Raw genomic sequence first — 17,137 nt, 5'->3', positions numbered from 1 at the left:
ATGCAAACCTGTCCATGAAAGTTAAGACAGTTAAAACACAGTTAAAACAGTTGGTGGTTTTGTTAAGAGATCTTGAAGAAACATGAGCAGCCTATCCTCACAATTTTGTTAGTTGAGACACCTAAACTTCCAGACCTCTATAAAGATAGGTAGTGAAGGTCAAGCTTTTTCTGAGGTGGACATCAATCTACTCAGTTCCCTTGAGGTAATTACATGGTATGGGCAGGTACTGCCTCATCTGTTTCCTGTGCCCTTTTTATTCTTTGAAGCATACAAGTGTCAGTAACATTGGTGAATATCAGTGATTGCTTTCACTGGACCCCTTCTGAGAGAATACAAGAGCCTTTGATCTACTTACCTTTGAAGGGTCTGGTCCTTGGACTTCAGACAATGTCAGGATCTTGGCTTTTTCTTTTAAGACATAGTTTGGCATCCAAACAAATTTTCTCTTTTTCTGGAGGAGTTGCATGAGTTTGTCTTTAAGCCTTAGTCAAATGAAAGTCTTACAGACTTTTATTTGTTGTGCTAGAACACTTGTATGTCTCTTTAGCTGGACTTGATGTAGGTAAATAATGCCAAAGTTGGAAACTATATAATGCTGTAAGAATTTATTTTCTCAGAAAAAAAGGTAGTTGTAATAACTGAAACCAAGCAAACAGGCTTTTCTGGGCTGCATAATTTTTTATTTTCTTAGAAAAAATATAGTTGTAATAACCAAAACCAAGCTAACAGGCTTTTCTGGGTTGCATAATTTATTAATTAGCTCTGAACCCAATAGCACTATGTAAATTGGAAGCAACGTGGGATTTGGGTCTCTGTGTGAATTTACTTTTCTTGAAGAGTGAGAACATGACATAGAATAATTTGGAAATGCTTTTGCTGTGTTTCTGAAAGCTGTGAGAGTAGAAGCTACTTTGGGGGACTGAAACTGGCAAGTTTTGAAGAATAAGAAGTAAAACATCTACAGCTACAGCAGAGAATCAGCCAGGCTGATGCAGAAGCGCATAGGTATTTGGAGGACTGATGTGGTCCTTCAGCTATTGATATTGATTCAAAAGCTTCAAAGCTGGAAGAACTTTGAGCTGTTTGCAGTAGTTTCAGTTCTAGGGAGACAGGAGTGATAGGAGAAGATACAAAGAGATGAGCGACACCTGGATGTTTCTACTGCTGAGAGCTACATCAAATAATAGTTCAGGTTGAAAGGAATTGCAGGAGATCTATAGTCCAACCTGCTGCTCAAACCAAGATCAGCTATGACATCAGGCTTTTCAGGGTTTTATCCAGCTGGGCCTTGAAAATGTGGAGAATGGAGATGGCTCCTCTCTGGGAACCTGTTCCATAAAGCTGGAAAACATTTCTCCTTGTTTGAACCTCTTTGGAGTTCTTGTTCTGTAGCCAAACACTGCTGTGAAGTAATCGAGTGCATTTCCTTGATAACCTCCTTTCAGATACTGGGAGGCTTGTTATACACCATGGAGTTATCTCCTCTTCAGCTTGAACATACCAAGTTGCCTCAGTTCTTACATGTATTTCAGCTGCTAACCGTGGTGGTGACCATTCCCTTTGCCCACTCCAACTTTTTTCCTAGGTTATGAGGGATGTGTGTAGTTAAAAGTGGTCATTATCCTAGATGTGTTGTAATGACTGCCAACTAAAGGGTGATTAATCACTTCCCTTGATCTGGCTATGCTGCTATTAATACAGCCCAGGATGGTGTTAGCTATCTCCACTCATATGCCATGCTGTTGGTTTGTGACTGTGTACCATGGTTACTGGGTCCTTTTTGAGCATAGCTTCTATCCAGCCACAGTTACAAGCCACATCACTTTAGGATAGTCTTTCTTCCTAAATGCAGGTCTTTGCACATGTCATTGTGGAATCTCAGAAGGTTCATTCTGGCCTGTTCTTTCTCTGTGACTAGAGAATGGCAGCTCTTCTGTTGAGCGTATCAATTGTATTGTGTTGTGATCTACCCACACCCGGTTCACTGTTAGCTGCAGGTCTTGTGAGATTGCACTCTTGGCTTATTCCAGGTGATGGATAAAGCCATTAAACAGATCTAATACAGACCTCTACAGTATTACACCCATTCCAGCTACTACCATCTGGGCTTTACCATCAAACCACTTTTATCAATGTTGTAGTTCACATATCTAGACTTAAGTTGTAACGTAGCTGTAAAAATAGCTCTGTGGGAAAGTGCTAAAACTACTACTCACCCTCCTTTTGTCCACAGCCCTGATCATTTTATCATGGAATTTAACTGGGTTGGTCAGACATGATTAAGCTTTGGTGAATCCTCCCTGAGTATTCCTAATCACCTTTGCCTCTTTCATGAGCCCAAAAAGTTGTTCTAGAAGGATTTGCTTTGTAACCTTCCAGGGCTGAAATGAAGCTCACTCGCTTATAGTTCTTTGGCTTCTCCTTTTGACCTTTTCCAAATATAAGTGCGACATTTGCCTTTCTTCATTTGCCAGGGACTTCCCCCAATTTTTGTGACCTTTTGTGATGATAACAAGCAATGTCACTTTGACGTTGGCTAGCTTTGTCAGAACCTTTGAGTGTAGGTGAGCTGGCCTCTTCAACTTCTATGGGTTGAGTTCTCACAGGTTATCTCAAACTCAATCCTCACCTATTGCTTGCAATTGTTCTCCTTTTTGTGTCCTTTTACTGATCATAGAGGCTTGGGAGTAGACCTTGTCAGGGAAGATTGAGGAAAAAAAGGCGGTGAGTATGGTGACCTTCTCTCTCTGCTGTTGATAAAATAGCTGTTTTGTGTCGAAGTCTGTTCATGTTTTCTTTCCTACCATGATAGTGGTAAAATCCCTTCTACTTGTCTTTGTCATCTTTTGCAAATGCTAATTGCCTTTCCTGAGGCACCTCCTTTCCATCCCTATATACTTAGGCAATCCTTCAAAATTTTTCCATGGATTCCTGTCCCTCTCTGTGTCTCCTATATGCTGTTGACTGGCCTTGTGGTTTTCTCATGACCCACCTTTTTATCAATGCCAGGCTTTCTATATATTTGTTTTCTTGAATACCAGGAGGACTATGTAGTACAAGAATTGCTTGAAATTTTGAATTATGTGCTGTTGAAATCATGCCATTCTGAGTAGAATTGTCATGGTTTAGGAATGGTATTCCCCAATTTAGTGTTCCTACAGAAACACTCCAAACTGTGTGCTGCTCGATCATTCCCCCCCTCCTCTTCTTCCTCCTTCTGTGATGGGCTGGAGAAGAGAACTGGAGTAACAAAAAGTAAAGATCATGGGTTGAGATAAGGGCAGTTTACTGGACACAACAATGAAATAAGACAACAAACTGTAACAGCAACAATACTAATGACAAGGTGTACAAGAAAAAAAAAGCCATTGATTCACCTGTGATTGCTCCCTGTGGAAACCCCCAACCATACCCAGTCCCTCTGCCATGCTACCCACAAGGGAGAAGTCTTTTCCCCAGAAAAAGACATGAGGTGGTATAGAATAACCTCCAGGTCCTAGCCATGCCCACTCCTGGCTACTGCAAAAATGAACCCTATTCTGGCCAGAACCAGGGTAAGAATATAGTCAGGTACGGGGAAACTTCAGGAGCAAGTTTTGTACTTGAAATCAGTATTGATGATGCAAGATGTGATGTCTTTCTGAAGAGAACTAATGTGTTAATTAAAATACAATGACTTTTGTTTATTACATGTAATCTGGAGCCCATATCCAAATGATCAAATTAATTTATGACCGGAAGTCTAAAACACAAGCCTTGGTAATGGAAAAGAACATAACCATAACTGATAAGTTTTTCTTAGAAGGAATATATAAGTTTCTTCAGTTAAAAAAAAAACAAGGGGAGCAGCTTCAAAAGTTGTATGATGTGTTAACATGATGTGATACCCATAGATTATCTTTTAAAAATATGTAGAATACTTGACATAAGTATTTTTGATAAAAGTGTTCTAATGTTGAAACTTTCCAGATTGGAAAGAGAGTGTTTCTCCTCAAACAATCAAATGAAAGAAGTGATTGAGGAAAAGAAGAAGGTAATTATAGACCTCTCTGCAAGACTAGGAAATGCTGAAAAAAGCTGCAGAGAATTACAGATGGAACTTGCAATGGTAAGACAAACAGCCTATGGCACTCGTTGTTTAGGTTTTTTTAAACATCCTGTGAACATAATCTGCATTTGCTGTGCCAAGATGTGGAATAAATCTGACTTTGTGTTACTTCGATTTTTTATTTATATTACTTTTTTTTGTGAAACAAGTAAATATAGCTAAGATACTGGAGAAGCGAATTCAAAAATGCATTTTTAGTGATACAGCTAGTATTTAACTGAGGAGTTATTTGCAGAAAACAATTGTTTCAAAAGTATGGCTATGAGTCAAGAGTAACCAGCCTCTGCATTCCTAATGAAGAAGACAATTTGTAGATACGGATTATGATTTTGTGTGACGAATGTTGTACCTTCCTACACAAGCTGTTTTTTTCTCAGGTTTGATTAGTTACCATTGTAGGCTTGCTTATTTCTGTTTCAAATAATGTTTTTTTTTTAGTGCAAGCATTTGACTGCAAAAATTTTTGAAAATGTCTTATTTGAAGGTGACAAAGTTTTTAGTTGATTGCGTTTTTATGTTTTGCTTGGTCTGCATTTGTCATATTGGATATATTTTACAGAATTACTTCATTAAATCTTTTTCCTTTTATATTAGGAGTTGGTGCCTTCCGCTGTCTCTACCCACCACAACTCTGAATAACAATTTTGCTATCCTCTTCAATAGCAGGATGGTCAAAGCAAAAAGCTTAGGATATCTTCATTAATGACATAAATGAAGGGATAGGAGTGCATCCTCAGCAAATTTGTAGGTGACACCAAGCTGAGTGGTGCAGTTGACACATCTGAAGGATAGAATGCCATCCAGAAAGACCTGGACAAGCTTGAGAAGTGGGCCCGTGAAAATCTCAGGATGTTTACCAAGACCAAGTGCAAGGTGCTGCACCTGGGTCAGGGCAGCCCCCGGTGTCAGCCCAGGCTGGGGGATGAACAGTTGGAGAGCAGCCCTGCCAAGAAGGACTTGGGAGTGCTGGGGAATGAGAGGCTGGATGTGACTCTCCTGAAAGAAAGCAAGCCAAACATGTCCTGGGCTGCATCCAAAGCAGTGCAGGCAGCAGGGCCAGGGAGGGGATTCTGCCCCTCTGCTCTGCTTTGGTGAGACCCCACCTGCAGTGCTGCATCCAGCTCTGGGGTCCCCAGCACAGGGGGACATGGACCTGTTGGAGAGAGTCCAGAGGAGGCCACCAAGTTATCACAGGGATGGAGCAGCTCTGCTATGAGGAAAGGCTGAGAGACTTGAGTTTGTTCAGCCTGGAGAAGAGAAGGCTTTAGGGTGGCCTAATTGTGACGTTCCAGTACCTGAAAGGAGCTTACAGGAAAAATGAATAGAGTCTTTTCAGAAGGGCATGTAGTAACATGACAAGGGGAATTGCTCCAAACTGAAGGTTTACATCAGATAGTAGGAAAAAATTCTTTATTGTGAGAGTGGTGAGGCACTTAAACAGGTTGTTCTCATAACAGAAGTTGTGGATGCCCTATTCTTGGAAGAGTTCAAGGCTGGGTTGGATGAGACTCTGAGCACTAGGTCTAGCACTAGGTGTCCCTGTTTGCAGCAGGATCATTAGAACTAGATGAACTTTAAGGTTCCTTCCAAACCAATCTATTCTATAATTCTATGATCTAGAAAACCCTATCTTTCTTCATTGTGTAGTAGCATTTATAGTATTTCTATACTTAGCCAATTTTTTTTTCTAAACTTGTGAATTTCTCTTCTTCCTTTCTCTTGGACCTATGAGTGTAGGAGATGACCCACATTCAGGGAAGTAGCTCTTCACTGCTACTGACAGGCATTGTGCTATTCAGTATATAGGAGTAGAGATCTGCATCAGAGAGTCTTCAGATTTGTTGGTGTCTACTCTTCAGCTGATGGAGTTATTCCATACATTGTCTTAGTGTTATCCACTTCCCAGGTAGATGGGTAATTAATAAATTGAGGAAAAATAAAATTAAAAAAGCATTCTTCTTTTGGGAGGACACAGCTTCTTCAATGCAAGGATTAAAGTATTAAAAGACATTTGCTGCCTTAGTCAACCTGAAGAAATCATTTTATCAGGCACAAAAAGAATACAAAGAAAAATTCCTTAGTAAAATGTATGTTATATGTGATGAGAATTCAGGACAAAATTCTATTCATGCTAAGGTTTTTTGGTAATGGCAACAGTATTAAATGGTGTACTCAATATAAACATTGTGTTACTGAAATGTAAAAGCAAATAGATTGCCCCACTTGAAAGAACTGTCTTATTCAGATAGCAGGTTGTTGTAATTGTTTTACTTTACTGGAATGATTTCAAGCCACAAGATTGTCTTGAACAGGTAATAAAAATAACTCATTTTCTGAGGAGCTGTATTAGAGGTCCCCCATGGGATTAGATTTTTATCACCTTGGATGGCTTTGTATTTTTCCTGAAGACTTTCGTATTTGTTTGGGAAGCAGGAGTGCCTGTGTGTGGTCTTGTTTACTCAGTATAGACAGCTTTTTTGTTATTTTTCTTCCCAAAATCAAAAAGCAGAAGACTATAGCAGAAACTAAGTATAAATTGCATTCAGTATACTGTTACTAGGCTTCCCTTTACCTATACTAAAATTGTGTGAAACTGCCAGTGCATTCTCTTCTCTTTATTTCCCCCTCCCGCTTTCTTGATCTGTTAATTACTTTCTTATATTTTGTACTATTGTTAGACACCCTGAATATGTCTTTTCCACTTCAGTCTGGTAATCTTAAATTGGTTTCTCACGGTACTCTTAACATACAAGTTAATGTTTCTGTTTGTAAAATAGTTGTAGGATACAAAAAGTTCATTATTTTGAAACTTTGTATGAAAAAGTGCTTTTTTTTCCCTTAATGGATCAGTTGAATGTCAAGTTAAGTAGTTTTTCTGCTTGTAATTTTAAATATCACCATGTGGCAGAAGTGTGCCAGAAACTTGCATGGATCAAATGTGGTAGATCTGTTACTATCAAACAAAACTGCTTATGAATGCTCAGCATGAGAAGGCTCTCAATACTTACGTTATGTTTATTTGAATAAATTGGTCTCAAGCTTGTCTTATTTCTAGCTAGGGTTTCTAGAAATTTTTAGTTTCAAGGATACAAATTTAGAAGAATGGCCATTGTGATTTAACTTGGTTTAAAATGAAACAGCTCCAGCTGTATTCCTGCCTCGTGGAAAGAATAAGAGGTGTCTTTAGGAGTTTTAAGTTACTTGGGATATTTACATTTCTAGTACCTAGTTGTGGTTGATCTTAGTATGGGACAAACAGGATGTTAAACCTTTATTTTATGAGAAATGCATATTGAAATTTGGAGAACTTGGCAGTTCACCGGAATGCATGTTAGGAAAGTGAAATAATTTAAATACTGTATTTTAGTATAAATTCCTTTAATTTGGAAGACATTTCCAGCCCTTTTTATAGATTCTATCAGAACTAGCATAATTTGTCTATAAACTGTGTAGTAGATTACACACAGCCTGTCTTTCTCCCCGTGGCATGTAAATCTTTCTCTTACAGCCATGCCTGCAGTCATGCTCTGTTTGCATCTCAGCTGTCCGTAAAAGCCTTGTAGGTTATTGTACACTGAATGTCAGAACAGAAGTGTTTGAGAATCTAGTTCCAAGATGTACACATTAACAATCGTTCTTTAATAGAAGTGGCCTAGGTATTGACTGAACAGACAATGAAGCACCCTGAGGATTATAATTCTGTTCTACAAATTCTGTTGAGTAGAAACTGGTACACAATAGCAAAGATGTAAATGTCATCTATGCAATTTAATGTGGACAATTTCTTTCAGTTAAAAAAAAGAATCGCAATCCTAATACACACTCTTCATTAATTTTGTGCTAACGATTGTTAAGTGTTGTTTTACCCTGACTCTTTTTTTTCTTGCCTTAATATAGGTAGGAGTGTTTCTTCCCAGATGCTACTTCTATTTATGTCCTAATTTAAGAAAACTAGTCAGTCTGAAGCATATGCTTAAATGATCTTCTGCAAACAAACCAATTTTGTAATTTATTCGGGAAGTGCAGCGGTCACTCAAGCTGTGTTGTCCTGGTGTTCAAAGACAAGAATCTAGAATTTAAAGCTGCAGTTCTCAAAAAATTTTCTGACTTGGAAAAAAAATAAACCCTAAAACCCAAAGAGATATTTCATAACATTCTCTCCCACGAAACGTTGTTACAAATCTGTGTTTGTGGGACAAAGAATAGTTCCAATAAAATTTGAGCATTTTGTAAGACTGAGATACTAAATTTCTTGAGTGATTGTATTTAATTTACATGTGGCCAGATCCTTCTGTAGATTTTTTGAATATTCCAGCCGATATAAGAAAATAAAAGAAGTATTCAATAGTTTGATAACTTGAGCAAAAATAAGTAGTAGCCCAAGGAGAGAGTTTGGTGGTGAGGGTGTTGGTTTTGTTTTGGTTTGGTTTTTTACTACAATTTATGCCTGATTGCTGAAAAATTTGTGCCACTTTCCTGCTTTACAGAGCATCACTTGAGTAAAACCCGTGTTTTGTGAACTGTGGAGCAGTCTTTTGTATTACTGTAAATGCTTTGATTTGCTGCCCCCAAGGTCATGCCTGGTAAACGTTCGGATACTTTTGTAAAGAATTTGCATGACCACTTTGATACAGGAGTATCTGAACATGCTGCTCTTTGGTGGCCATGTGGATAGTTGTGGATTTGGCTCTTACTCTGCCATCACTAGCTGGGATTTGTACTTCAGACTGTGTGGGTGAATTAATCCATGTGCAAGAGAGCCCCCCAGGAACCCCTTGTAACTGTAAACAAAGTAGAGAAAGTTCCTCGGGAGTAATGGCAGTTCATTGTACAACTGGACCCCAGCTCCCTGCATACTGCTGCAGTGGTTTGTTAAGGTAAGGCCTCAAAGTCCTGCCCACATGTTTATTTTTAAAAGGTTATTGAACTTGAGATACAGATGCACATTTGCAGTATCAGGTTCTGTGAGCTGTCCTGGAACTCTGCGTAAAATTTACATTTATTTTAGCAAACCATGGCTTTTGGAAAATGCTGAAAAAACAATGAGACATAATTTCTGTATGGAACAGGAACAAAAATCAAATACTGGTAGTTAAGGAAAATACGTCTACAACCACGGTAGTAGGAAATTGTCCAGATAAATAAAAATACCCTTCTGGAAGATTAACACAAGTCTGACAGTGAGTGGAATAATTTTATAAGCAGTTGGTTTTCTGAATAGTCCAGGTTATCCTTACAGATACAGATACAAGGTGTTTGGAAAAAAGATTTTCTCCTCATTGGGGTCTACAGTATTTTTAATGAAAAATGCTTGGCTTCTCTTTAATTTCTTTGAAAGGACAATTGTGTTTTGAAATTGGTGATTAAATAAATATGTTGCTAAGCACATTTTCTACTAAAAGGTTTTCGTCCTCAAGAGTTGTTGTATGATAATAGGACCCTTTTTTAAGGAAATGAAGTTTGTTTCAAGGAAGCATTGTACATGCTAAAATTCAACATATATTCTGGGTTCAGAAGGTATGATTTTTCTCCCATGTTATCAGGTTTTTAGCCTTCAGTTTGAAATATATTGTGAAGATGAGAATTGTCTTTCGGAAGTATAGGAAACACTTCTAGTATATTTTGAGAATTTTAAGTTCTCAAGTGTTCATGGAAATGCCACTAATCTCAGGGACCTGGAATTCTCAAAGGCAGATTCTGCTAGTGAAGACTGAGGTGAAAAAAGCAATGAGAAGGCTTTTTCTCTGTCCTAGTCACCAGATCACTGCCTCATTAGTAATGGGCCCACATTTTGCCTAGTCTTCTTTTTGCAGGTGATGTACTTCAGAAAGCTTTTTCTGTTTCTCTTCACATCCCATGCCTGATTCAACTTTAGGTGGATTTTGGCATTCCTAAACATATCCCTCTAGGCTTGAACAATGTCTCTGTATTTTTCCAAGTTTACTATGTTTGAACAACCTTCCTTATGCTTCCTATTAATACTTGAATTTAGTCAGGAGTTCCCTGCATACCTATACAGGCCTCCTGCCTTTGGCTTTCAAGGTTGTTTTCAAGGATCACTATCTAGGTCAAGAATGGTCCATGCTGGCGTACAGGAAGTCAAGCAAAGTCAGCAGAAGACTTACTTTACAAATATTCTTCCACCTGTTTCTGCTAATGTGGTCTGTGAAGCAAACTCTCTTATATAAAGGCTTTAGTAATTTTGCCACCTGATTTCCCTTTTGAAATAACCTAGGAAACGCTTATACCTGTACTTTTCCAGCAGTTCTATGGGAATGGCATCCCCTAACAAACGTGTTGATGGATGGAGTTGTTGAGAAGGATTGTAGTCACATCTCCTGGAATAGTTGTATCTGGCAGCTGCAATTGATTGTGTTTGACTCTATACTCGTGCACTCCATTTTCCTTTTCAAAGTGAAGTATTATGCATACTCCCTGTATTTTTTCAGACTGAAGAAAACTAAGGAGAAAATAGCTACTGTTATAAACTATCAAGTGGGTGCTTGTGGAGGAGATGGAGCTATGCATATATCTGTGCATTACAAGTATAAGAGAAAACAGGAAAGTTATAATTACCTGTAAGGAGAAAACAAAAACCTTCACTATGAGGCTTGTGAGATATTGGAGCAGGCTGCCTGGAGGGTTTGCTGAAACACCATCTTTGAGGATACTCAAAACTTGACTGAACAAGGTTCAGAGCAGCCTAACCTGACTTTGAGCATACCATGCTCTGAGTGGGGAGTGGGATCAGATGACCTCCACAGGTCCTGTCAGCTTAAATTGAGTCATGATTTTATGACTGTATACATTCTTATTAGATACCTGTCAGTGAGACATAAGAAATCAGATCAATAATAGATCCTTCTGGTCTCTTAACCTGTGCCTGGATTTTCAGCAGTGTAATTTACAGTGTTTTTTTCTTCAGTTTCTGATAATGGGGACAGTGATTGAAAATGGAAGTTAGAAAGATACTAAATATTTTGCAGTTCAAGTGTAGAGAGACTGGCTAGTCTAAGTAATTTCCTTTTGATCTGTATTACTGTTGAAAAAGGATTAAAATTGACTTAGGAAGTGTAGATACAGTTAGCAAGTAAAGCACAGAAAAGTGGTGAAGGCTGAGTAGACTGGAACACACTGACTAAATTATGGTAAATAAACTAAACAAAATGGAAAAATTGGATGAGAAGATTGAAAAAAATTCTCACATTTGACTTTTCCATAGGAAAATGTTTGTCTGGGAAGATTTAGTCTGACCTTCTCTGTGCTGGAGTATTTTATGTAAAAAGAGCATTTATTTTATTATGATGTTTTCATATTGTTGTATTTTCTTATTTTTAATTTGTGAGGTCTTGGAGATGATGTAAGTACCTGAGAGTAAATTAGTTTAATGTGCTTGCATCCCATAAAATATTTTTACTGGATCTCAGCATTTACAAGCTCTATTTATATAGATAATTTTATGGAGTAGGAATTAAACCTTGGCTATTTTTCAATATATAGAAGTGACTTGGAAATTCTTTATGAAGTGTAGTACAAACTCTCACACAAGGAAAAGTGTGTAAATGCTACAGGGGACCTAACACTGAAATACACATATGAATAATATATTAGTTGATATACAGTACATATAATTAAAATTGAAAGAGTAAAGCAAATTTATAAAATATTTAAACTGAATAGTGAAGAACACTGCAGAGAATTAAACGCATTTCTTGGGTTTTTTTATCCTGACAGTTATATGCTACCAGTATGTAGCAGTTTTCCTGGGGAGGATGTTTCCCACACATGAGAAATTGCCTGGGTTCTTTGACATGCAGTGAAGCATAACTAAAGCAACAGTTTCTGGATGTGATAAAAAACAGTAGAATTTTGCTCAATAAAAAAGGTTAACTTTCCATTACCAAGTAGAAATGGGAATTACCCAAACAGGTGTTAGAATTTAGAATGGAAATAAATTGAGCAGTTGAAAGTCATGAGACATCTTTGACCATAACCTTTGTCATAAGAAAATCGTGAAGTTATTTAAATCTAGTTTCCTCTTGAATTGGGGTGGGGGGTAGGGATGGTCGGTTTTTGTTTATTTTTGCTGCTTTTGGGTTTTCTAAATTGCTGAGGTATATTACTTTTTGTCAGTCAGCAGCTAAAATCATACATTTCCTTGAGACATCAAAACTACATATACCCAAAAGGTCTTGTCTGGAATTATTGGATGCATGTCTTTGAAAACTGCAAGTTATAATATCAGATATAAATTGAAGGAATGATTTGGTATAGTCTTTCTATTGTAGTGATTTAAAAAATCTGCTGTAGTTCTTTTCTGGCCTCAAAAAATTTGGTGTCTAGATTTGAACAATAGACTGCACTTAGTGGATAGCTTTCTTTAAGAAAATTCAGTGGTGGGGGCTGAAGAACTGTGTAGCTTTATGTTCCATGCATGAGGATGAGTTTTTGGTATTGAAGAAATCCCTATCTAGCATGGAAGATATTAACAATTGAAGTAGGCAGGTTTGCAATGAGAATAGGTGTGGGATTTGACTGAGTGCCAAATCATGGATTTCTAGCCTGTCTGCCAGTAGTTTGGTGTCTTTCTGAATGCCCTTGTAGGGTATAACAATAGATTTCACTGCTTGCATAGATGGACAGAATTTAATGTCCATTAAGGTACTTCTAAAGCAGAAGATTATGAAGACTAAGTTTTTGTACAACCATCTTTTGTTTTTCTTTTGAAGTCCTTTAGTTTTATGTTGTGTGTTACAGGGTTCTGTATTACTTACTTGTTATGTCATGTTAGATCTCTTGGCTCAAGAAAAGACATACAAAGAAATATAAGAGAAATTTGAAGAGGAATAAGTATATCATTGTGATGTGTACTTCTTCTGTTTACTTATTTTAATGTGTTCTCTCCCTGCCCCCTCTTGTCTTGTCTGTTCCTCCTGTCAAATAAAGGCCAAGAAACACCAGGTCTTTCTAACAGAGACGTATGAAAACAACATGAGAGAGCTGGAGTTACTCTTGGACAGCTTTGCTATGTCAGGCCAGCGGACAGCAGGTTAGTTGAAGGTATAAAATGACAGATGCATCTGTCAATGTTCCAAAGTCACTACATTGTGGGAATTCTGCAGATGCCTCTTGCATTCCCTCTTCTCAACATGCTTTGATTTGATGACATGATAAGAGCAGTTCTCACAGCAGTCAAATGGCCTTGCTAGCTGAGAAAGGGTGACGGATTGTGGACCTGCTGTTGTCAGCCCAGAGCTTGATTTACAAATGCTGGGGTGTATATGATCGGTCAGAAAAGGGCTCACTTGCTGTGCTCTAAATCCAACTGAGAAAAAAGTCCTTACAGTATACCTGCAAAGGGAACAGATGTTTTGCCTGAACTGAGCCAAATTCTGAGGCAACCTTCAGCAACTTAAAGGTCATATATTCAAAAAGGTTGTGTAGGACACATGATGCAACACAATACTTTTTACAGTTGATTGTGGACCAGTACTATGTTACATTCATTTAATCTCATACAGAACAAATATTTCTCTGTTTTCATTAAAATTAATTGTAAGTCCCTGGTTGTCACTCTGCTACCTGGCTTTACATATAATTTTTGTATCAGACTCAACAAACTGCTGCCTGGTTAGACATTTGAAATAGTGGCTAATGTAAACAAGATGAACTTTAACATCAAGCTAGTGATTTATTTTAAAGCTGAAAATTGAACACTTTTAAAAATCTTCATTTAAAACTGTAATTCCTGTTAGAAAAATTATATACTAGACATAAAATGCTTCAAATTTACAGTGAAAGTAAACTGGAAGAAAACAAGTAAAATGTGGCTTACAGAGCAAATGGGTTTATTTTATGTATATTGTGCTATGTTTTTGCATTTTTTAGCAACGACAGACATAAATGTTTTGTTAAAAACACTATTAAATGAAGACACATATTTTTGTGTCGTCACAAAATGACTTTTTTTAGGGCCTGCTGCTGTTAAATTTCAGTAAGGAAACAACTTCTTGGGATTTCTCTTGTCATTAAAAGGCAAGCCTTGATTCTGTGTTGTATTGATTTCCTTGCATAGGCTATATGATTTTTTTGTTTTGGAGGTGGTATCAGTTTTATTTAATAATTATAAATGTAATTTCAATGATAGTACCTGTAGGTTTACAGTTGAAAATCTCTTTAAAACTGTATGTTTCCCACAGTTTTGCAAAGTTCCACGTGCTCAGAGAGACTTAAGAAACTCCTAGGGGAGCTGGATGCTGCTGCCAAAGTGCAGTTTCCAAAGCAGCAATTGTCTTCTGGATTGTAAACCTTGCTGAGAACAGCTTTCACTTGTTTCTATATTAGAAATTCAATAACAGTACCTTCAGTATTAATTTGCTTTGTTAGAGGTAAACTTTAAAAAAATTAATTTAAAGTGATCTTTTTTTTTCAAGCTTCAGCATCTCTGAAGAGGCTCTTGAGGCAGATAGTAAAATTTAGTTTTGCAGTGGATTGACTGAGTCTTCACAGCTAATATTAAACTAGACATCGACTAAGACATTTGTTCTACATATTTGCTATGCTTCTAAGTTGGAAACTTAATTTTTAATGCTTTTGCATTATTATATTATTCCTCTGGTGTACTTACAAATTTTTGTATCTAATAGTATTTATTAAAATTTAAAAAAAATGGTTATTATATTTGAAATGGGAGTGCCTAGGTGCCAATAAAAGTTAAAATCTTAAACAAATCTTTGTAGTCTAATTACTAGATGAGGGGCTACATGAGCCGCAGCTGACCAGGCAGTCTTCTTGTTGTGGTCAACTTTGAACTCAAGGGATTAGGAGATCTACTTAAAAATCTGTCATTATTAAGATCCAACACTAAAGATCCAGCCCCTTAATTCAAGTGCCAGTTAGACTGAGATTTTTAGGCTATATAGTAAAGAGAAGATAAAACTATATTTTTAAGATCATGTCATAGGTTGACACTGGGCTGATGCCAGGCACCCGTGAAAGCTGCTCACTCATTCCTCTCTGCAGCTGGACAGAGAACAGATAATTTAACAAAGGGTTCATGGGTTGTGGTAAGGACCAGGAGAGATCCTTCAGCAAATCCCATCATGGGCAAAACAGGCTCGACTTAGGGATATGAAGTGAACTTACTACTAACAAAATCAGGGCAGGATAATGAGAAGTAAAATAAGCCCTTAAAAACCACCTTCCCCCAACCCCTCCTCCTTCCAGCTCTACCTCCTACCCCAGTGGTGCAAGGAGACAGCGAATGGGGGTTTTGGTCAGTTCATCACTCGTGGCTTCTCCCGCTGCTCAGGGAGAGGGGTCATTCCCCTGCTGCACCCTGGGGTCCCTCCCACGGGAGACAGATCACTGAAAACTTCTCCAGTGTGGCTCCATCTCATGAGCAACAGCTCTGTGTGACCTGCTGCAATGTGAGTCCATCCCACCAGCAACAGTGCTCCCCAAAGTGCTGCGGCATGGGTCACTCTTCCACAGGGTGCAGTCCTCCAAGGACAAGCTGCTCCAGCCTGGGAGCAGCACCCCTCTCTCCACCGTGTTTTCCACTGGATCACAGGCATCCACTGGCTGTGGTGGGACTCCACCACAGGCTGCAGGTGGATCTCTGCATCCCCTGTCATCCTCCATGGGCTGCAGGGGCACAGCTGCTTCACCATGGTTCTCACAAGCTGCAGAGGAATCTGAGCTCCGGTGCCTGGAGCACCTCCTCCCCCTCCTTATCCACTTGGTGTCTGCAGAGTTGTTCCTCTCACTTGTTCTCACTCCTGCTCCTCTGTAGTCACAATTAAAACTGTGCCACAACCTTTGTTTTGATTTATTCTTAAACCTGTTGTCACAGAGGCGTTACCATCATTTCTAATTGGCCCAGCCTTGGCCAGTGGCACATCAATCTTTGGAGCCACCAGGGATTGGCTCTGCTGGACATGGTGGAAACTTCTGGCAGCTTCTCACAGAAGTCACCCCTGAAGCACCCCCACTATCAAAAACCAGCCCACGCAAACCCAATAGAGATTAAAACGTAAAGAGTTTTAGAAAGCTTTTCTTTTCTTTATACATTTCAAAATAACAAGCATAAATCCATGTGTTCTCCTTTTCTAGCAACCTTTATAAATTTTTCACAGCATCGTTATTCTTATTGGTCCATTTGCATGATTTCACTTTGTATCTTTTCAGTTCATCATATTTTGCAGTTATTCAACAGGGTATGTTCTTCGGAATGTTTGTATTCAGGAAAAAAGTAATTGCGGTTGTAGTAATCTGAAAAAAAAGTGAAATGAGTGCAAAGTTCTGAGAGTGTTATCTGCTTTGATAAGCATCACCATTTAATACAGGCCACCAGTACTGTTTTGGTCAAAAATCTAAAACACAGTACCGTATGAGCTGCTATGAAGAAAATTAACTCTTTCCTACCCCAGCCCAGTACAGCTAGCAGAAAGTCCAAAACATCAGGTTTAAGAGTTTATTCACTTGTATATGTCTGTTAGACTGCTATGGAACTTGGCATTTTCCCCAAATTCTCCCCTCAAACTCTTGGGCAATACTGGGCGTACACATCAAGTATTGGGTTGGGTTTTCTATCTCATTGCTGACATGGTGCCTCTGCCACAACAGAGTGCATTTGGATTACATTGCATGTCTCCTGCATAGTTGTACGAAGACAGACAATATTTGTGCAGCATTAAAGCCATAGGCTTGTTTTCAGCTAATGCAGATACGCTGAATGTGGTATTCCTGTTGGTAGATTGAGCTGCCTAGAAATAAGGTTACAGCAAAGGCAAGGAATGGCAGCATGGAAAGTTTACTGGCAAAATTCTAATTTTGGCAAACATGATGTTGATGACAGCATTGCAGATTGGGACTTAAAAAATGAAAACATTATTTAGATATCTTGACAAAAAGTATGGCATGGAAGATAACTCTTAAATTGACCTAATAGGTATTATTTTAAACTGAATGACAATTGTGTGTTACCATTTCTCTAGAGCTACAAGTATGAAAAAATAGTTTTTA

The 17,137-nt window shown here is 38.2% G+C and overlaps 1 protein-coding gene across 4 annotated transcripts in view; it reads left to right on the top strand.

Annotated features, from left to right (window-relative positions):
* Window positions 1–17,137, top strand: part of CCDC171 (coiled-coil domain containing 171) — a 157,392-nt gene that overhangs the window by 34,702 nt on the left and 105,553 nt on the right. For all 4 annotated transcript variants that reach the window (XM_048291288.1, XM_048291287.1, XM_048291285.1 and 1 more), the window contains exons 9-10: window positions 3,973–4,111; window positions 13,058–13,160. In XM_048291288.1, coding sequence (XP_048147245.1) covers window positions 3,973–4,111; window positions 13,058–13,160 — 242 coding nt within the window. The remainder of the gene's footprint in view (window positions 1–3,972; window positions 4,112–13,057; window positions 13,161–17,137) is intronic.

This window comes from Corvus hawaiiensis, chromosome Z, assembly GCF_020740725.1.
Source record: "Corvus hawaiiensis isolate bCorHaw1 chromosome Z, bCorHaw1.pri.cur, whole genome shotgun sequence".
NCBI lineage: Eukaryota > Metazoa > Chordata > Aves > Passeriformes > Corvidae > Corvus > Corvus hawaiiensis.
This window is presented reverse-complemented; position numbering and strand designations above follow the sequence as displayed.